The sequence below is a fragment of the Urocitellus parryii genome, chromosome 6 (assembly GCF_045843805.1).
Source record: "Urocitellus parryii isolate mUroPar1 chromosome 6, mUroPar1.hap1, whole genome shotgun sequence".
NCBI lineage: Eukaryota > Metazoa > Chordata > Mammalia > Rodentia > Sciuridae > Urocitellus > Urocitellus parryii.
In genome coordinates, this window is record NC_135536.1 from 61,081,330 (window position 1) to 61,103,813 (window position 22,484).

At 40.3% G+C, this 22,484-nt stretch overlaps 1 protein-coding gene across 24 annotated transcripts in view; it reads right to left on the reverse strand.

Moving 5' to 3' along the window:
- Positions 1-6,650: 6,650 nt before the first annotated feature.
- Positions 6,651-22,484, reverse strand: part of Trim9 (tripartite motif containing 9) — a 108,655-nt gene continuing 92,821 nt past the window's right edge. For 5 of the 24 annotated variants that reach the window (XM_077799650.1, XM_077799643.1, XM_077799648.1 and 2 more), the window contains 3 exons: positions 11,072-11,375; positions 8,666-8,828; positions 6,651-6,713 (listed from right to left, as the gene is read on the reverse strand). In XM_077799650.1, the coding sequence (XP_077655776.1) occupies positions 6,651-6,713; positions 8,666-8,828; positions 11,072-11,375 (530 nt within the window). Of the gene's footprint in view, positions 6,714-8,665; positions 8,829-11,071; positions 11,376-12,207; positions 12,232-12,643; positions 12,686-15,231; positions 15,421-22,484 lie in introns of all 24 variants that reach the window. The other 19 variants (XM_077799641.1, XM_077799632.1, XM_077799631.1 and 16 more) reach the window with 12 other exon arrangements.

Sequence of the window (22,484 nt, forward strand, 5' to 3'; positions counted from 1 at the left end):
GTATATGCTACTTCCATATCAGTTACTTAGTAGCCATTCTGATTATCAGCCCACTGACTTGAGGTATTGCAGTTCTTGCATGGAAATAACCTTTTTTTAAAACAATAGCCCCAAAGTGCAGGAGTAATGATACTGGAGATTTAAATATACTAAAGAGAAGCCTTAATGTGCTTTACCCTCTGAAAAAGTGAAAATTCTGCAATTAATAAGGAAAAAAAATCTGATGCAGAGGTTGCCAAGATCTACATACAGAAAGAACAAGTCTTCAGTCCATGAAATTGTGAAGGAGAAATCTGTGCTAGTTTTTCTGCTGCTCTTTAAACTGCAAAATCTATGACTATGCCAGGTGCAGTAGCACACGCTTGTAATCCTGGCTGCTTGGGAAGCTGAAGCAGGAAGATCTTGAGTTCAAAGCAAGCCTCAGCAAAAACAAGATGCTAAGCAACTCAATGAGACCCTGTCTCTAAATAAAATACAAAATAGGGCAGGGGATGTGGCTCAGTGTCCCTGAGTTCAATCCCTGGTATTCCCCACCATCACCACCACCACCACCAAAAAAAAAAAAAAAAAAAAAAAAAAATCTATGACTATAATGCACGCTAAGTTCTTAGTTAAGATAGAAAAGGAATTAAATTATGGGGTTTGGTATTATCTGTGGTTTCAGGAATACACTGGGGGCCTTGAAATGTGTCATTGGCTACATATAAATACATATTGAATACATTGTTCTTATGAGAGAGTTTCAGGCAGGATTGAGAGACATTAGTTTATAACTTATGTCTTCATGACTCTTTCTCTTATCAAATTGGTTTCTTTAGCTTTAGGGTTTTCTTTTTCATACAAATTTAAAACCATAGCAATACATTAAAAGATATTAATTTGTGAGTTGTTAACAATTAGTTAAAATATACCATTTTCCATGCATCTTCAGGAAATTATAATCTACTATCTTCATCAGTTATTAGAGAATTTTTTTAAAAAAATATATTAGGTAAAAAAGGCAATAAAACTGTTTTAGTCAGTTTTGTGTTACTGTGATCAAAAGACCTGATGAGAACAACTTAGAGGAGGAAAAGTTTATTTTGGCTCACGGTTTTAGAGGTTCAGTCTACGGTGGGCAACTCCATTGTGCTGGGCCAAAGGTGAATCAGAACATCATGGTGGAAGGACATGTCAGGGTAAAGCAGCTCAGGACATGGCAACCATGAAGCAGAGAGAGTTTCACTCACCAGGGACAAAATATAAACCCCATATGCACACCCTCAGTGACCTTTTTCCTCCAGTCACACCCTGCCAGCCACCATTTACCACCTGGTTAATCCATTCAAGTGGATTAACCCACCAATTAGGTTATAGCTCTCACAATCTAATCATTTCACCTTTGAACATTCTTGTATTATCTTATACATGAACTTATGGGGGACACATCAAACCCAAATCATAAATAAACACTAACCAAACTATTAACTCTTAAATTTCATGGAACGTGCTTATTTTTACTTGCTGGGAGTAAGAAAAAGATACGAGCAAGTTTTATGACTACTAAGGATGTGTAAGACCTATTTACCTTGTTTTCTTAATATGGCCAATTCCCTATTCTCTCCACTACTGTGGTGTTAAAGGAAAGGAACAGATTAAATATCCTTTTAAGAAGGCTGAAAACTAAATGTGGAGGTAATCTACACTAGATAGGAAGAGGAAGTAAATGAGAGCATTTCTGGGGTTTAGTGGATTTGTAACCCCTGAATCATGCAAGAGTTTAAGCCCCAAAGTCTTATGGTCATGGTATTAGGAGGGTGGAAATTTAATTTGACTGTGATGTTTGGAGTTGGGGCCTTTGGGAAGTGATTAGGTTAGATCTATTGGGGTGGAACCTCCATGTTGAATCCTGGTGACTTTATAAGGAGAGGGAAAGAGACCACATAGACACAGAGATATGCATGCACTCCTGCCATGATTTGATGTAGCCATGGGGTGCCCTCCCCCAAATCTGCATCATGCTCTTTGGACTTCCTGCCTCTAGAACAGTGAGATAAATAAACTCTTCTCTCCATAAAGTAGTCTGCCTCAGTATTTCATTATAGCAATGAAAAACTGACAAATAACCTAAGGGAACAGAGGAAGGGGAAAGGAAGGATAAGGTTGGGAGGTCAGGTCTAGGTCTAGGTCCTTGATACCTTCTCTCTGTTTTGGTTTTTGTTTCAAGGAGAGAAGCTACGGGAACATCTAGACAGATTGGGGAAACAGAAACAAACTAGAAAGAGAGCACTTGTAAGACAAAGGGGCTTGCCCAACTTGGCCATGTAGTGCCAGGGGCCACCCTGCGCATGAGCTAAGCACGCCCCCTTAGCCTTGTTGGGGGTATTGAACTGGCATCCCACAACACACACTATGTGAAGCAAGTGGGCCTTACCTTTGCTTGGCAAGGAAGTACTTCAGCTATGGACTTGAGCGTTACCCCCTTCTGAAATTTTATCCTCTGCCTTATTTGGGTGGAATATTCTATTGAATGTCTTTTCCCTAATAAATAGAGGGGTTCTGGGTGTACTTGCTCTCTTGCCCTCTTGCACTCCAGTGTGGAAGAAGACCCCTGAGGTTTCAGAGCTATCCCGACCCCCACTCAGTGAATGAAGTACTTCCGTGTCAGTGTGGTCTTTTCATCATCCGCCCAAACCACACAGAGTGATCCTGATTCCATTGCCCATGGAGGATGTGGAGGATAATGTAGTAGTGGCCAGGTCATAGCACACCCTTGGTGAAAGGAGGCTGTAGGGTCTGATGGGCCTAAGAAGGGCCTCAGTGCCCTCATGTACTTTTTTTCTTGCTCAGGAGAACCTTTGAGTGTTGTGATGTTTTTTTTGTTTGTTTGTTTTCATGTTGACTGAGATATAATTCACATGTCATATATTCACCTCTGAAAATATCTGTTCCAATGCTGATACAAACCATTGCCAATAGCTAATTGTATGAAGTTTTGGCCCCTTTTCTCCCACATATATGGTGATGCAGTGTTTGTTAGCACAGCTATGGCAGGGTGAGTGGGGCAGTAAGAAGTTGAAAGGCCCTCCCTGATGTTTCTATTTAATTGGGTGCTTTTGTTGTTCATTCACATTTAGTACTCCCAATTCCATGTTTATCTAAAAATCTGGTTCTTTAAATAAATATAGGATTTAGGTAGCCTTAGTTGTGTGTGATGTATTTTATGTCAGATTCATGGCTCCCTAAACACCAGGGTTGGTGGAAGTAACTAGCACATATATTTGAGAATATGTGCATGAATGTGTCTTTAGCATATTCCTATAAATTGTGAGGTAGTGTGATCTGAGAATATCTTTAATTATTAGTTCCCGTGATTCTAACTGGAAGTCTTGATTCAATAGCAAGCCCTTCTTTCTTATCTGTAAGTCAAATTAATAGGCAAAAGATGAATGCACACTTTAGAGGCAGAAAAAATAGGAGGTCAGTTCCATAAAATTGGTTTTTTCTTTTTTTTTGCAAATCACTCTTTAATCATTCCTATATGGAAGTGCTGAGGATCAGAATGTTCATTAATATTAGGACCATGATAAAACAAAAAATGGCTGATGAGTTCCATTAGGTAGTGAATGGAGGAGAAGAAAACTGGGGGGAGAGAGGACAAATAGAGGAAGAAGAAAAATCTCTTCCAGTTGGGTGTAAGGAGAGAGGGATATGCAGAAACTGGGATGGACAGAGAGTACTGTTACCAATGTGTCCTGTCTGCTGAGATTATAGTCCAGATGATGTACTTTTTTTTTAAGAGAGAGAGAGAGAGAGAGAGAGAGAGAGAGAGAGAGAGAGAGAGAGAGAGGGAGAGGGAGGGAGAGAGAGAGAGAGAGAATTTTTTAATATTTATTTTTTAGTTTTTGGAGGACACAACATCTTTGTTGGTATGTGGTGCTGAGGATGGAACCCGGACCACACGCATGCCAGGCGAGCGTGCTACCACTTGAACCACATCCCCAGCCCCAGATGATGTACTTTTAAGTCATGTTCTCTTTTAATAAGAAACAGTTTATCGGGGCTGGGGATGTGGCTCAAGCGGTAGCGCGCTCGCCTGGCTTGTGTGCGGCCCGGGTTCGATCCTCAGCACCACATACCAACAGAGATGTTGTGTCCGCCAAAAACTAAAAAATAAATATTGAAAAATTCTAAAAAAAAAAAAAAAAGATGTCCTTGATCAGAAGAAAAAAAAAAAGAAACAGTTTATCAAAGAGGGAGACTAACAATGTAAGAGAGATTGAAAAGTTATTATTTAAAAACAATTGTACCATCATTTAAAAACAATTAGCTCTTCCAGAAAATGCTCCAGGAACCAGATTTGACCAAGTTAGTGACTTGATGTTTTGCAGCACAAGCCTGTGGCTCTTTTAGAAGCACGTTTGTTAAAATAGGTCCCCAGTGCTGGGAGGCAGACCCCCAACACAGCTGAACTGTGGACCTGTCACATCCAACTAAGGTTCAGGAATGAGTGAGCCTGGGGATGATGCAGGCTCATGAGGGAAGACAGTGGAGAGCATGTGCTTTCAAGAGCTTTGGATTTTCCAGTTACACTTTACCGAAGAAATATTGTCCCAACAAAGGTGAATTATAACCCAAATAAATAAAAACTAAGAAATTCTACAGAGACATTTTGTGCTTTCATAAAAATCATTTATTGGCACAGGAAATGATTTTTTTTTTCTAGTACAGTAGCCATATGCATCTATCATTGCAATTCAGTGTAAACTACGTGTTATGAGCCACTAGAAATCTAATTAGCAGGATGAATTTAATAAAGAATGAGAACAACTATGAGTCTACAGCGGCCCAGCCATCGAGTCTCATTGGAGCACAAATCAAATATCAAACCAGTGTTGTCCTGCAACAGTGTTTGTGTAGCCATGGAAAACCAAGACCGATAGATAGGATAGCACCCGTTCAATAAATTAGCTTCCAATTAGAAAAACATTATAACTGATAGAAATAATCTAAGTAAAAGAAGCACAAAAGTAAATAATAGTAAAGTAGTTATTTACATATATTACCTTTTGCCAAGACTTTATTAGCTTTCCCTTCTTACCTTTTCCCCTTCTGTTTGTTATTCCTGTTTTTTTATTTTTTCATGGTGATATTCTTGGCTCGCTGGAAAATATTTAGACAACCAACTAGACCTTTTTCCTCCAGGTCCTACATTTTCTACAACTTCATGTCAAACTAAAGAATCTGAAGGGTAAGTATCTCCCTCTATAGAAGTAATAAGCCTTATTATTCTGCCGTCAGTCCTAGTAACAACTAGTAGCAAAAATCTTATCCAAACATTATTTGAACTACCCCAGAAAGTCGGGCTGTGGATGGCAGCAGAGTGGGTGGAGTTTTCGTTTGTAATAGGCACAGGTAGCACACAGGTAGATGTTTATCCTGAGAGTGTGAATGCTGTGGACCGCAACTTAAGATCCCCCATTACCGAGCATGGGCCTTCTGCCCTCTGCTCACCATTTATTTCTTAACCGTTTTTAAGGCTTGGTATCTAAGAATGATGACGTCATTTCTACCAAAGAAGGGCTCTGTGATGAGTAGCAGCAGGACATAATTAAAAGAGGGCAATTGAAAAGGCATTGAGTTGGTACATTTCTGGTGTGATGGCCAGAATGTGTGGGTTTTTAGCATCATCTAGGGAGCCTGAAAGACCTTCCTGATAAAGCTCTTTGACCTTTGTCTACTTGCTTTCTGGTACTTAAAACAATTTGTAATTATTTAATTTTTGCTTTGTTCTCCAACTAGAATATAAGCTCCAACAGGCAGAGGCTATGCCTGTCTGTTCATCCCATGTTTCCACAGTGTCTAGAACATAGGGTTCTAGTGTCTGGAACAGTGCCTGGTCCATAGTAGTTTCTCAATTAAAAACTTGCATTAAATAAATGAATCAAATCATGAAATCCCCTGGTCTGCCTCTGTCTAGAGACTTTCCAGGTTCTTATAGTGGCCAGGGTTGCTGGCCTGTCCTACTGATTGGGCTATCCTAATGATCCTACCCTGGTGTGAACCTGTGTAGTTGATATTTTTGTGCTTCAATGGGTAGTAAAACTTCTCCATGATAGACTCACTCTGCCCACCTCTCAAAGGTTAGCTATGCAGACCTAGCACTGCATGAGAGGTATGAGGGCAAGAACATTCTAGGAGGTAAACTGCAAAGTTCTAAATTCAGCTCATTCTTCTCTACCTCCTTCTACAACTTCATTGTTTGACTGAAGGCTTAAGAAAAAGGTTATTAGGAGAATTTTTTTTCTCGGCAGTACCAGTTCTGTAAGTCACCAATATCATGTTCAGAAAAGAAATGGAGTGAACTCACCTATATAAAAATACTAAGTTAAATAAAAGCAAAACCTGGGAGCGGAAAGGAAGTGAGGGTGGGCTGTCTAGGTCCTTTGTTGGTTAGATTGCTAGACGTGGAAGCGCACACAGGCATGGCGAGGGTGGAGAGGCTGGAGGGAAAGGGGCAGAACTCTAGAGGACCAGCTGTTCTTTCCTCCTTCTCCCTCTTCTGCCAACTCTGAACTTGGCTGAGGCTGGCGGAGCTCCTTGCTGACTTGCTCTCTCTCTCTCTCTCTCAGGCAGAGGAAACAGGCAGCTGGTGCCTCCACAGCACATCCTTAGGCTATGGATGCTCTGCTGGAGTAGAAGTCAGGGACCGGGAGCCCAGTGTGAAGTGTGACCTGGTGGGAAGGAGACTGTGAGTTCTGCAATACACTGCGGTTAACCCCTTCCCCCCCAACACAGTGCACAGTGGGTGTGCTATTAATTTAAAAAGGGGTCTATCTGTTTCTCTCCGGTCGATTCCAGTAGACAGTAAGGAGGGTTCTAGCAGAATTCTAGCTGTGGCAACAGCCTGGCTATCTTGGGGGGCTCTCAAATTCTGACGATATTTAATAATCTGGTTCTCAGCCACCTGCTTCTTTTATTCTGAGAGACTGTATACCTTATGATAAAAGATACTGATTTGCAGGTAGTAAACCCACTGGCTTCTCCTCAGTGAGCACCATTGAATCCATGGATAGAGGACAGATCAGCAGAGACGACTCCTCCCTTACTGCTAGCCTACTAGTTATTCCAGGTGGGGATAAACCTCTCTGGGATTGCATGGACAATTGTTTGCCAGTTATGAAGAAACATGGCCGTAGTAGTTTCTGTTCAGCCTCAAACCTCCATGGGCAAGACTAGAACTATTTCATTCAGTACTATCTTTTCCTCCTTTTTGTCCTTGGCTTCCCCACCCAAGAGTCTTTAATCTAAAGATACTCAGAACATCCTGGAAACCCCTGTAGAGCATGTAGTATGATCTTCTTTGGAAGGAAAATGGCTGAAAATTTGAAAACGTTGAGTGTTTTTTTTTTTTTTCTGAGATTTACTTATAGGGAAATTTGTAGTTTTCTTTCTTCCTATGTAGAAGATAAACTCTGAAAGATTAGATTATAGCCTCCCAGAAATCTCCATCTACTTGCATAAAGAAAAGAAGGGCAGGAGTCACTGGGCTCCAATCAGTTTTACTGCTCATATTGATAGACAACACTGATTTTTAAAAATATCTCAAGATAGGATTCTCAAGTCCTATCTTAAGGAGCTATTTTCTGACGGAGGTTCACGGTTGTTAATGAGAGCCCCAGCTCAGGAGGACCCTGAGATCACAAGTCCTGACAGTGGCTGGCAGTGCACAGCCTCCACCCCTGCATGGCTCTGATCCTCCTCTACTGCTGCCTGCTGCCCCAGCCCACCAGGTTCTTTGCCCTTCCCTGTCCATTTGGGCTCTTTATGCCATAGAGATTTTGCAAAGGCTGTTTCTTCTCCATGGAACTCTCCACATAGCTCACTCCACCCCTGTAAGGGTCATTTCATCTGTTATTGCAATAGGGCCAGCCTATACTGGCCATCCTCATTAAGACTGTAAACCCCTCTGCTCCCCTCCCCCTCAAGTCCCAGTACTTTGTATTCCCTGACCCAGCCTTTTCTCCATCACACTTTTTACTTTCTAACCACCATATAATTAATGTCATTGTGCTTATTGTTTATTGTTTGTTTTCTATAAGGTTATTATCTGCTCTTTCCCCCCACTGATGTATACTAGATATGTATAATAGTGCCTGGTATGTTAACAGCACTCCATATATTTTTACTGAATGACTGAATGAGGAGAACCTGTTTTATGTCTACAATAAATCTTAAGTAACTGAGTTCCAGGCAGCCTCGATGTTTCTATTCCTACAGCACCTAGCAGAGCTGGAATGCAGAGAAAGTGCTTGTATTTTCTGCTAAGTGTAGGAATACTTCAATCATACATCTTCACTTCTTCTCAGGCATTCGTGGAGCTCTGTGTAAGTCATCTCATCTGGTTTTGTGTTAGTTGTTAAAGGCTTTCACTTCTACTTAGAGATGAACTAGAGCAAATCATGTGTAGAACAAAACAGATTTCAGTTTCCCACACATTGTTAACTAAATTGAAAATATAAGGAAAGGATTACACTGGTATGAAATTCCACCACTAGTGGTGCTGATCCCTTCTCTCCCGCTTTCCTCCATGCCTGTGCTCTGTGCTCTAGGGGTTTGACTTGAGCCCAGGGACAGCCTTTGAAACCAGAAGAAGCTGTTCTTACCAGAGGGGCTTGGGGCTTACCTGCACATTCCTGTTTAGGCTGACAGCAGGGAAGAAAAGGCCCTCCACATTCTCAAATGCTATGGGACCCTGCTGTTCATCGTTGATAAAAAATGTCAAGGTCTTTCTATTTAAGTCGAGGAGGACACCAATGGTGGCCCCTTTTGTGATTCCTCCCTCCGTTCTGTGGGAAAAGAAAGAAATGGGGTTTTACTTGCTTGTTATCATTGTTAAAGCTCCCCTTTTTGTATGGTTAAGCCAATCTGTTGCCACCTGTTTATAGGTTTTGCCTCCCTCCCTCCCAGCTTTTTGAAGCAAGTTTTCCTGTAAGCACCTCCTTTCACATAAAATTTAAATATCACAGGTATACTGTATACCTATCATTGTACAGTACATATATCTGTGCTGTACAAGGGGTAAGATCTTTTTGTCTCCCACCAAAGTCCACTCCCTTGGGGGAGGAATCAGCTCCTGATGGGAGTATGTGAGTTGCTCTGCATTGCTGAGAGTGAACTTGTTCATCAGGGTCTCTACCATGAGCTGCAACAGTAGAAAATAAAACACTAAGGTCTGGGAAACAATAGTCTTTCGGCTGCCGGAGCTCAGATTCTGGCTATGTTGCACACTTTGCATAAATAGTGGAAATTAAACATCATTAAATACAAAATGACTTAATGAAAGTCTAAATAAAGACGCAGTTAGGTTGAACCTAAAACATATGCATGGGAAATTGAATTTGGGGCCTTCTGCTTCCCATTAAATAGTAAAACTCTTTCCAGAAAGATGATAATTTTTTGGCATGCTGAATTTGAATTAAGAAGTTATAGGGTCTCTGAAAAATGACAACATCTAAGAATATTCTTCCATGCAAAGTGAGGTAATTACAATACAGGAAATGCAGTGATTTTATAGAACCTGCATATCAATGCCATTTTTTTACAAAGAATTGTGTCTTCGCTTCAATTGATGGTTTCACCAAACGCCATTAAACAGGGGTGATCAGATTTGTCTTCCCTTCCTTTTTGAAACCTAGCAATACTGAACTTCATCCTCATCTCAGCAGAGCACAGAAATTTAAAAACACAATTCATTTCCTCTTGCATGCAGAATACAGACTGTACACAGCCATTAAAAGACAGGTTTACAAGCTGCATCTTGTTATTCACAGGTTTAACACAAACAGCACAAGTGACATGCAGTTTGCATGCAGGCACATGTGTTCAGAATGTGTTTCTCTGCATAGTGTGTTGGTTGTGTTCTTATTCAGTCCTTCACTTCAAAAAAAGAGATGCTAATCATGGTACAGAGGTAACAGCATCAGGAATCTAGTGTTAGAGTTCCCTTAAAGGTAAATCACTGAAGACAACTGTGTACATCCGTAGGATTTGATATCAAGTTGAAATGGTATATGTGCTCACTTCAAGTGATAGTGAAAGATACACACCCAAATGGAGATATATTGAAAATATCCCAGGGAACAGGAGGCCCTAGGAATCTACTGTCTACAATACAAGGGCCAGGGATGCACATATAGGAAAAAGCTAAAATGGTAGAGACTGGTCATCCCACCACTGCCTGACCTGCTTTTCCTTTGGTCTGACCAAATGCAACTGGATTTTTTTTTTTCAGAGACACCAATGCAAATGTATCTTGAGGAATCTTTAAGACTAAGGTGAACCAGTGTTCATGAAAGACACTTCTCGCCTCAGAAATTTTTGATAAACTACATTTGAAGAGAACACAAACAAATGAAAAAAGAAACTATATTTTGGTAATAGAGGAAAACCTTAAGGAGCTCACTAACTTCTCCTTCTTTAGCAACTGGGTGCTCTGAATTCATACAATAATAAGAAAGTCTTAGAACAAAGCTCACCAAATTGGCATCAAGAAGATTTTGTACAATGCATTGCTTCTATTTGGAGTAGTATTGATAATAATAAGAACAATGGCTTTTATTTTCTGGTGCCTCCACCGTTAGGCAATTTTTTATGTCTCATTTAATCTCCAGATTAAATACTCCTGTATGGATTTTTTTTTTTTTTACTAACTTGGAGCCTATGCAAACCCACATAGGGAAAAACAAATATTACTTTGTCTGGAAGCACTTTTCTGGTAAGTCATAGGCCTGGGTTTTAGAATCCTGCATTGTTTTTCTACAGTGAATCTCCCTAGGGACTCTAATTCCTAGTCCCGGGTGTAACATAGCAATAAAGGGCTAAGAAAACTGCACATGTCTATTATTATTATTATGCAAAAAAGGTCCACCTGCAAGATGGACACAGCTTAGAGTAATGGATCTCTTCTGTGACTTAATGAAAACTACCATCCCTTTCTTAATGTCACCTATGTAACAGGTCTTTGGACCAGGGTTCTCATCAGTGACCAGAAGCCAACGTGAAGAAGGCTTGGTTTGGGGCTGCAGGGTACCTGTTGGTGTGCGAGTTGTTGTGCATGAACCAGCTCCGGTTATTGTCCACATACATTGCCCAAGCTTTGTCGTCCTTTCCTAACATCACATCCTTCATCACATCCATGCGAGCTACACCAAAGGCAGGATCCGGGTGGTTGTCATAGCGATCTATCGTTAGCTCCCAATAGTGAACTCCCTTGGAGAAGCCAGTCTTCCCCAGGACCACCCTGTCATCATAGCTACTACAGGTCACTGTCAGGTTGTCATTGGAGAAGATGATGTCCGAGTGCGCAGAGCCAGGGTCGAAAGCAAACCAGGCCACTGAGAACAACAGAAAGGAATTGGGTTATTAAGGCAGATCCAACAGTCTGAAACACACCCCTGGGTGGGTGAGGAGCATCGTGTCAAGTTTTCATGCTGCCATGCAGGAAGGAGGTGTCTGGGGCCAGAGGGGCCATAAGTGAGCAGACAGGGGCACATCCTGGGAGTTGGTACTCTGCACCAGAAGCAGATGGAGGACACACGACCGATTCAGCAGGGGTTACCTGGCGCAGACTGCACTCCCAACTGGGTGATCCGGGAGTGAAGTAGCATCGAGTTTGGAAGGTGCAAGTCCCTTCCTCTGGTGACTGGCAGAACAGTGCACCAGAGACATAAAGGGAGAGGGGATGCACTAAGGTGCCTGTGTAACCCCTGAGGCGGGGAGGCTAGATCTAGAGTCCTGGATGGAGGAGGGATAAAACACACTGAATGAAATCAGGAAATAGCCCTTAGGCAGAAGTGCTAATGTCTAGTTGTTTTGAAAATTTTCTTGGTTTTCCTGCCTGCTCAGAAGCTGTGAGGCTATAAGCAACATAAACTAATTTCCACGGATGATTGTGACTTGAATATAGGACAGGTTTCTTCCTTCCTAACTAGAAAATGTACTACTCCTAAAACTAATATGTACTCTGTTCTGCTGGAGCAGTAGGCAGTTTGGGCATTAAGCACAGATAGAAGGACGTCTTTGTATACATTGCGTACCTCAAATTCTAAATGCTGCCTACAAATAACACACTACAGCGAGATGATATTGCTGACTTATTGAACCTGTGAGCCACCTCACATGCATTTCAGTCTTTGCTACTGGTAATAGAACAAGGTTATTCCATACCTGCCAACAGCTTTTTAATGTCAACTGTTGTCATTCCAATGAAAGGCATGGGGGAGAGAAATAGGAAGCAAAATTGACATTGATAAGAAAACATGTCTCTTTTGATAGACTAATACCACAAAGGGATCCACTGAAAATGTTACAAATACTACAAACAGCTGGTCTGACTTGTAGCAGTACCCACATTAAATGCTCATAAAGAGTACTTTGCACTGATGCATAAGAGAACTGGGGGGAAAGTAAGCTTTGAGATATAACATTAAAAATACAGATTTTTTTTCCATTTTGCTAAGAATTTGAAAAACTCATAAAGGGGTGAGAAGACAATTAGACAATTTTATTGACATAAAATAAGCTGCTGCCATTTATTTTGTGAAGGAAATTGAGCATACCAGTCACATAAGTCAAAGATAACAATTACAATAGGTATACTTGCCTAATTGAGAGTAAGGTGCAGACTGTGTCTCAAAATTGCATCCTATAAAGAGATACTACACATCAAAGCTATGAAACAACAGCCAGGTTGATAAAAAATATTTGTACACATTTAAAAAGCACCGACTGCATGGAGTCACCAGAGGCCTGATTCATGAAAAAACAAAGCCCTTTTTGTGTTCATTGTCTTTGCTGGGTAAAAATTGCTTCTCTGCTCTTTCAAATGAAAAGTACATCTTTTTACTCTTTAATAAAGTCTTCTCCAATTGATTCTAAATCCTGGAGCTTAAATTTTCATCATCCATCTTTCAAGTTCAATCTTGTCCACTGAATTTTCATACTAAGAAGGTTGACTGAGAAAAATATGAGAAAAATATGCCCAATCAAAATGGAGAAATTATTGGATCTTATCGAAGCTGTGCTCTCTTAGCATTATTGTGTGCATTTCTAATTCTGGATATGCCCCAAAGTCTTTCTTTTGACTTAGGCCCAAGTTCAATGATATGTCTCTAACTAAATGTGTCATGTAATCCATATGTTAATGCATCTGATAAGTAATAATGGTGTGAACTGAATGTTTTAAAAACAAAAATCTGAAAAATGTTACATATACTACAAACAGCTGGTCTGACTGGTAGCAATACCCACATTTAATGCTCTTTTTGTAGATTGCTTTGTTACATCGGTAGTTGTCCCTGAAGGAGAGGAGCAGGGAGGATGGGAGTGGGAGTGATCTCAGACAGTGGAGTCACCTGGGGAATTTTTTCAACTGTCCCCTTCCCAAAGGTTTGCAAACCCCCACTACATGAGGAGTTGTGTGGAGACAGAGGAAGGCTGTTTAGTCTTAAAGTGTTCAAAGGTGTGTGACTTATAATTTCCAGTGGTGTTAGGGACTAATTTAGAAAATGTAGTCTTAATGAGCACTACGGGATAAAGGATCATGTAATTTTATTTTTCCAATTAGTAAGGTCCTTACATGCCACTTTTTAAAACAACTAAAGGATAATTCACTGACTTACAAGAATTTACAACAATTAGAAAAGCAACTTACTGAAGAAAAGGACTGAATTAAAAAACAAAATGTAAAGATTATGACCTAACTTTGGGTTAGCTAACTTCACTCAGCCTGGTTTTTATGTTTGGTTTCTACTGACTATCACTTCGATTCCTACTCCTGGGTTAGAGCACAGTGAGTGTGGAACATTCAGAGTTTTAAAATTGAATTTTATTTCCAGCTTTGGAAATAAATTTGTAGAATCTGACCAGGGCTTTACCGATTTTTAAATGAATCATGCCTTTTGCAAGTCATTTTTTGAAACGAACGTTCTGAAATCTTTTTACACTACTTTAAACACATACATTCAAGATTCCACAATACAGCTAGAACAATGCTGTTAAATACACCTGTCAAATATCCCCAAACCCACATTTCATTTTATTCTTGAGACAATATACATTACAAAGACTATAACAATATTTCATTACATTAGACACAAGTGAAGAGAGTTCCATAACAAAGCATGTCAGAAAGCCAGTAGTGCACAGAGAAACAATAAGAAACGCAAAAGCACAAAGAAAAACATCATTTTCAAGAGAGCTTGAAGTCCCTGCATCCTTTTTGCACTGTCATGCTGTGGCCTTCTTCATTCCAGGATGTGGGATGAGCCAAAAGAATAAAAATAAAAGCCAAAAGAAACCTTTGGAAATGTGAAATGTGCATCATGTGTATCCATGATTACAATATAGTCCTGAAGAGATCAAATAGGTCTGCATTTGTAGATATTTTAAGATTCTATTTGCTAGACGTAGCTCATTGCAAAGTAACACAAGTCTAGCTTCCCTGAAATCAACCATAAGCCCTGTGTCACAACCAGGGAAACTCCCCAGAGGTTGAACTTTTGAATTGCTTTGGGTCTTTGGGCATCGAGCATTAGGAGTTAAGGATTTCTAATTCAGCCAGTGGTGGTCCCTGCCCTTTGCTAGGAAAACAGCTGTGAGCCCGCTGTCTGGCCAGTGAATACAGGCTTTTGCAGAAAATACTTTCACTCCCTGCTCTCTGGTTTGCCTGCTTTGTACGATGCATTCTGCTGTGGGCATGTTTTCACTTTTTATTTGATTTTGTCAATAAAGATCTCTTGAGTCTATGTTTAATCAGACCACTCCAGGCTGGATGCACTGATCCAGTCTCCCAGACACAGCTGGTTTCCTGGATACAGAAGGGTTGCAAACCTCTCAGCTACTACTGCGGCCTCCACTCAGCCAGCGCCTGTGCCGTGCTATGCCACTGCATGTGATGACAGCAAGTTATCCATGGTGCTACCAGCTTGTGCAAAAAGAACAACTTCACTCATCACTTTCCAATGCCATCACACACGGATCACAGCTCCATGGTTGGTCCTTTCGCCACACAAACAAGAACGCCACAAAGCTCCATCATCCAAATGATCCTCACACTGGAAGCAGGCCACAGACACAGAGACTAGCTCATCCCCCTCACCACAGCACATGAATGGCAAGAACAAAACAGGTATTTCAGAGATGCCTTCAAGGCACAGAGATCAAGAGGAAAGGTCTGACAGCTCAGCTCACCCGATGTATTGAGAGACTGTAAAGAAGAATGCAAACTCAGCTGGTGGGGTGAGGATCGGAAATCAAAGTAGGATCTCCCGGGGAAGCTGGGTTGTAGATTAAGGGTGGAGGAGAAAGGACTCATTCTACGGAGCGGCAATCTTTCCGAAGGCACTGGAAAAGGGAGGGTCTGTTCTTCTGAGTCTGTGTCTAAATGTAAGATCAATGCAAACTACAGATCAGAAATCTGCTACCTGTGGTTCCCCAAGACCTGTCTTAACAATGCATTCATACAAGCCTCATCTGTCCTGCAGGGTGCCACATGCAGATATTAACAAAGCTGAGGTATCTGCTGGCTGGCAGGAAATTCTCAGCAGGTCAGGACCCAAGACCTAGACTCAAGGCCCTCTCACATCACTAACAATTTTTTTCATTTCCCCCAATTTTTGGTGGTAGAAAAAGTCTTTTGGGAGGATTCCTTTAAATTAAATATTTTTAGAGTTGAATTCAGAAACTTCAGAGGTCAATTTTACCCACTGTTGACCAAGAGGAGATTATTACTTTATCAGCTTCAGCTACCCCAACAAATTACTGGGTATTCAATAAAAATCTCTTAAAGTGTTTCTAACTTAGGAGACAATAAGTTTTACAAACTGTTTCTTATTTCCTCCTTTCTCTGCTAATGTGTCTTTTTCCATTTCTGGATGGATGAGATGATTTCTATAATAGCACACTGAAGGCTTGATCTTTGAATAGGAGATGAAATGTGGGGTGACCTAAGAGAGGGCCCAACAAGTAACCTGGGAGGAGTCTTACCTTTGCTTTGGAATTCTATTCAGACCCTAGGACCATCATTGACCTTCTCTGGTTCTCTAATTATAAATAGCTATGGGCAGTGGGGAGGTGCATTGGTGTAAAGTGTCTCTGTTTCTTTTCAAATAGTTCTGTCTGGTATTGAAGATCATTATACCAGAGTAAGAACTTAATCAATTACTTGGTCTGACTTTAGAGTTGTGAGTTAGCTTCTCGACTAAGTAAAACGACTTCTTTCACTTGTCAAACAATAGCTATCTATGCAGTGATATGGTTTTGTCCGAAATGAATCATTCACCAATTGGAGCCTTCTTAACACTCAGTTTAACAGAAAAAACTCAGGACATGAAAGTTACACACTGTGTCCAAAACCCCAAGGGAACTTTCATCTTTTGAAAAAGTAATTTTGTTTTGGTGGCCAGCAGGTGTTACTGGGAATGCTTTTCTGGCTTGAGTCTGTTAGCAGCCCCTCTTTGGGCACGCCCTTTTCCTGTCAAAATGCTACTCTGTGCATGTTTAGGCAAAAATAACTGCAGTGTGTGTGGGACCAACGTGATCCTATTTGAGGAGCTCAGAACAAGGGTGTTGGCAAGTTCTAATACTGCCAAGAAGCAGTTTCATTTTCATTTCTGAACTCACAATATTAAAGTTAGCTTTCTATACTTTAGAATTATCCTTAGGGCAAGTTTTTTTTTTTTTCTAAGTATAAACCAGATCTCAGAGAAAAGGAATTGCTATTTATGGAGTTAAGGCTTTATGTTTCCAAAACTTCTACCTAGACTTCATATGATTCGGATGAATTGGCATATAAAATCCTTTCTTTGTTCAGATATGATACATCAAAAATTATTATCTATAAAAATCAATTATGTTATAATCAACTTAAGGGGGAAATTACCCTCTAAGTTTAATGGGAAAGATTTGAACTATAATATAGCACCACCAATAGACATGGGCTTTTAATGAGATAGGGCCTTTACAGCTATAATTTTATCAGTTATATATATATATATATTGGTGATAATCCAACCCAGTGCCTTACCCATGCTAGGTAAGCTCTCTACACTGAGCCACAACCCCAGCATGTAAAAGATTTTGTATTAAAAAGAATTTCCTTGGAATGACTCTCAATTCATTATATTGAAAATACTTCTTGCTTCAAAATTTAAGGGAAAATGCATATGTGGTAAGATGAATTTTGGAGCATTTTGAATCCTCAAGCAATTATCTGTAAACCCATGACGAGATGGGTACAGAATCCAGAACTGGGGAAGCATATGACCATCCTGAGTCATACTCACCTTTTCTACTTTCAGCACCAGGAAGGAGAACTTAAGGATTGGCAAGGGCACCACTTTGTGGGGTGGGGGCTGACGATAGCTATGGCTACTCCTGGGATTAATAACTTGACACTCAAATGATTATTGTCTTATCCTTTTTTGTGGATCCATTGTTTATCAATGACCCAATTTTCCTTGACTCCTCTTACTTTTGGACTCTGCCCTCTGCTCAGGAAAACATTTAATATCCATGTTACCTAAACATTCCATTTTTATTTTTTGAGGTTTTTAAATTCTCCCCAACTAGGGCCTCCCATTCCTGACATCTTCATTCTTACCCATTTCTTCTAAGTTGCTTCTATATCACCACCACCACCACTACCACCACCACCATCATCATCATCATTCTGCCTTGCCATGAGAACTTTCCAAATGAATTAGGAGAACACTGTCCACCTGATTCCAGCCAGACTAGACAGGCACTTCTCCCTTCACACTGCTCCTCATGGACATGGGCACATGTGCAAGTGTTTGATCAGTTGCCTTCAGGTCACCTATGCCACTTCATGTTATCTTAGATTGCAAGTCTCAGAAGGAAGACCCTTATCTCAACATTTGAGGAGGAACCATCATGCTTCCCTTGAAGTGCCCTCAGATAAGAAATGTCACCTCCATCCAGCTTTCTCTAATCTGTAGTTAGTGCTTGTATTGCGTGGATGTATTCCTTGGGAAACTCTGCCCCCCCCCAATTGTAGCACTACCATCTGGGGCCTTATGGAACAGATTAATAGTTCTTCAAGTATTTGAGGCAAGCTACCACTCCTCTTTAAATTTTCCCTTTTCTCACCTAAAGCGTGGTCTATTTCCAACTGTTCTTCTATGTATGGATTTCAGATCCTTCACGCTCCTGGTCATACCTCTCTGAGCATGTGGAAAGGCATGAATCAAAGACAATATGATAATATTGAGAATGGTATTGCCACAACCTGGCTTAGCCAAATCACAAATAAGTCATATTTAACATATGCAGAACTACTCTAGTGTGTATTCTGTTATCCCCATGGGATGCAAGAAGAAAGTATATCTCACGTTCTCACTTCCCCATCAAAATACAACTAGTGAGATATGGAAAAAGTTTCTTAGTCATTAATATTTTATTAGTCAAGACAAAGAAGAATGAGGTTATTTTTTGTAGAATATGAAGCTATGTTTCAGGTCACAGCTATTATCCAGGATGATGATGATGATGATGATGATTTTTTGGCTTATAGGATCTCCAGAGAAAGACAAGTAACTCCCTAATAGATTGCTAATATCTTATCATTACATGCAGTGATCCTGCCAGGCTGAAGAGCTACACTGAGTGAAAGCAGTTTAGTGGGAAAGTAGAGTGGAAAACAGTATGCCAGTGACTGAATGTAGAGACTCTCAGATGGGGACTGAAAATGTGTCAAGATGTGCTTTCCTCTACTCTGACAATGACCATCATTTTTCTCTTGCTGTTCTCTGGACTTCTTTCCCTTCTCACCTGGGGTTGGCTGGATTCTGGAGCAGAGACCTAGCTAATGGCAGAGACTTCTACTTAAAAGAAGCATCCGAGAATTATGTAAATAAAGATCAGCTGGGGGACCACGTGTACTCTTTACTGGCTTTGGTTCAAGGAGAAAAAAGAATATCTAGGTGGTGTACTCTGCTTGGCTCACTGTGTAGTTAGTTCTCCTGTTTACTTATTGGTTGATTGATTGTACTGGGGGTTGAACCCAGTGATGTTTTACCACTGAGCTGCATCCCTAGCACTTTCTATTTTTTATTTTGAGGCAGGATCTTACTAAGTTACATAAGGCCTCACTAAATTGTTGAAGTTGGCCTTGAATTTGTGATTCTCTTATTTCAGCCTCCCAAATCACTGGGATTACAGTCATGTGCCGCTGTGCCTGGCTTGTATAGTTCTTTGAATTGTTCATTAGCTGACACTTATTGAACACATATCATGTGCTAGACATTGTATTAGAATTGAGCAATTGGTGTACATGAAGCTGGCAGAAGAGCTGATTATAAGAATAATAATATAGAGAATCTGTGTTATTTATTATTGATTGGTTTTTATACTTCTAGGGGTGGCATTTCTAGACCAACATGTACAGAGTATGAAAGATTTCTACAGGTGTAGAATAATATAAAAATGTAAAGTACAGTCTTTAAGGTATTATTTTTGGGACTCAAAGAGGAAAAGCACACTGACAGAGGTTTCTTATCACAGTGTATGCTAATTCAGGTTTCTTTGTGTTCTAGTGGAATCCCCAAGGTGTCCTGTCTGATAGTGAACAGCTTCATAACCAAGCAGCCCTTGGGCCCTGGTTCAACATGGTGGTTGTATTTTAGAGCACAGTAAAGCAAGACATGTCACTAAGAATTGTACAAAGGGTGTTAAAGATGAGTTTCAGTTCAGTTATAAGCCAGCTGTAAAATAATATCCTTTTGTTGGGAAGATTCTAAGAGACAAAAGAAATGAATGAAGAAGGAGGTTGAGTTTTCTTCAATGACCTAATAAGCAACCAAAGTCACAATTTATGTCCAAGTGGTACATAATTTATAACAAAAGGTGGTATTTTAAGCTTTCTTAAGTGTGGCATTAATTGCAGTTGAGAAGTGAAAAACAAATCTGTTTTGAAAGCCTCCTTTTAAAAGAATAAAACAGCCTTTGCTATGCCTAGGATGGTTGTGTACCTCATCACTCTAATTTAGAATGCCATGGCATTATTTATCAGGAAATATCATTAGGAGAACTGAAAATTCCTATATTTCAATTAGATATCCAAGATTCCAAAGGACTCAGCTGTTCCTCAAAATGTCGACTGTCAAGCATATGCCCTAGAACCAAATATAGAGTCTGGATCCAATACAGTCCTGTGGAAAAATTTCAGGAAATTTCTTGGGATATCATGTATGTTGTCAAAACTAAAAGGAACAAAGTCTCTCTCTCTGTGTGAAACCTATCATTATGACTTTCATTTTGCAAAATTTACCCAAATTTGGTCAGGTATGATTGATCTACCTTTAGGCTTTTGTTCTAGAAATTAATGTTCTTTTAACTTAATATTTTTAATATTTTGTTTTAGTTGTAGTTGGAGGCCATACCTTTACTTTATTTTTATGTGATGCTGAGGATCAAACCCAGCACCCTCCACGTGCTAGGCAAGCCCTGTACCGCTGAGCCACAACCCCGTCCCTTAACATAATTATTTTTGGAGAGGCCCAGATGCTCAGTGAGCCATTTACTTTTCCTTATAGGATCCTTTATTCACTATCTGCTAAAGTGTTGAACTTCTGGTGTCATAGGTAGAACTGTAAGACCCACAAAGACCCTTGGAAGTATCTAATATCTCTTCATAGTATTCTCTGGAATAGTTAACAGCTTTCCACAGCAATTTTAAAGAGAGGAGCCCCAAAGGTACTAATTGCAAAGAATTTAGAGGTCATCTGTTCCAAGTTCCTAGTTTTACAGATGAGAAATTGATGTCCAGAGAGGCCAAGGGAATATCCAGGTCACACTGGTAGTTGTGATGGGATGGAATTTAGACTATAGCAGGATCGATTTATGGTAGATAAAATTTGGGTTGAAAAAACCCTGTCGTTGCTCTTCTGTGACTTGGAAGTTCACAAAAGGTAAAGTTTATGCCACAGACCATAGGGTACATTTCGATGGTCTCAAGGTAACCAAGGTTTGTGTAGATTATCTGATAGCAGCTACACACCTGAATATATTAAGGATGAATCTTTTTTTCTCTAAAAAGTGTTCAGTGGACCAGTGTGGTTAGGGACAAGGGACAAATGCAGCACCACCCCCCTTTAAACAAATGCATCACCCCCTCCCTTTAGAATTCTGGCCACAGGAGTAAGTGGGCTGAGGTGTTCCTTGTTGTTGATCTTCTGAGAGGCTCTTCTTCCCTCACAAGATTATAACTTCTTGGGGGAGAGGAGGCCTCAGTCCATTAGGGTTTAAAAGTGTGGTACTTACATTGGATTAAAATCACTATAAAATTATACCTGCAAAGAGATACTGGTCAGATGAAGCCATTAGGCATTCCAAAAAAAAAAAAAAAATGGAAGCAGCAATCTATATTCTGCCTATATCATTAAGTATTTTCTGACTGGTTTCCTTTGATGGGAGAGTCTAATCAAGGAAAAAGACATTTAAAACAATCCTGGAAAATATTGGGTGATGGCTACTGTGGACATTTGACTAAGGATGCTTGGGGGCACTCTTCAGTGTCCTAGGCATGTATTTGCTGGTTAATGCTAGAGTTTATAGCCTTACCTAAAGCATGATTCTCACTGATTTCCTTCTATCTGTTTTTCTTCCCAGTTGAGATCTGAGGGTCAGAAGCCTTCTGTGAATAAATAGCTCTGTGTTTTCGACCCGAGCAGGGCTCCAAGCCCCAGATCTCATCTGGTTGTAGCTTTCAAAGGCCTCAAAGATGTGCCTCTGACATTACCTTTAAAATAGTGACTCATCACTGCTAGCCAGGAGCATCCATGGTACCACTTGGGGAGAAGAGCCTCTCTAAGGTGAACTGTTCACCTGGAGTAGAAGGGGGCTGGAGAAAGAACAGAGACATGGAAACAGGCACCGGGGCTCAGGAGGAGTCCAGATGTTATGCTGAGAATAATGGCCCCTTCCATGTCTCTGTCTTCAATCAGGAAATGTTATTCTTTTGACAAAAGCTTAACATAACTTTTTGAAAATATTCAAGACCTATTTCTGGCTTCCTGGTTAAGTACACAAGGCAGCTACTCAGGGTGGCTTCGCTTTGACAGGATGTTTTTAGATACCTAACAGACAGAGTTAGGGTAGTTTCCACCCCCCTCTTTTTTTTTTTTTCCTTTTGGTTAAATGAAAATAGCACGTTTCTAATGTCAGCACCACAGCATGCTGAGCCAGGCATGGGAGGCTAAAAGAAGTGGGTTTGAAATGTTACCTAACCTTACCAAAGCTCAGTTTGCCCATATGGAGAGTAGGATAATAATAATCATGATACCTCCTTCATAGGGTATAGCAGACTGAATAATGGCCCACCCCAAAATGTCCACATCCTAGTCCCCAGAAACCTCTGAAAGTATTATCTTTCATAGCAAAAAAAATTTCAGGTGTGCCTGAATTAAAGATCTTGAGATAAGGGG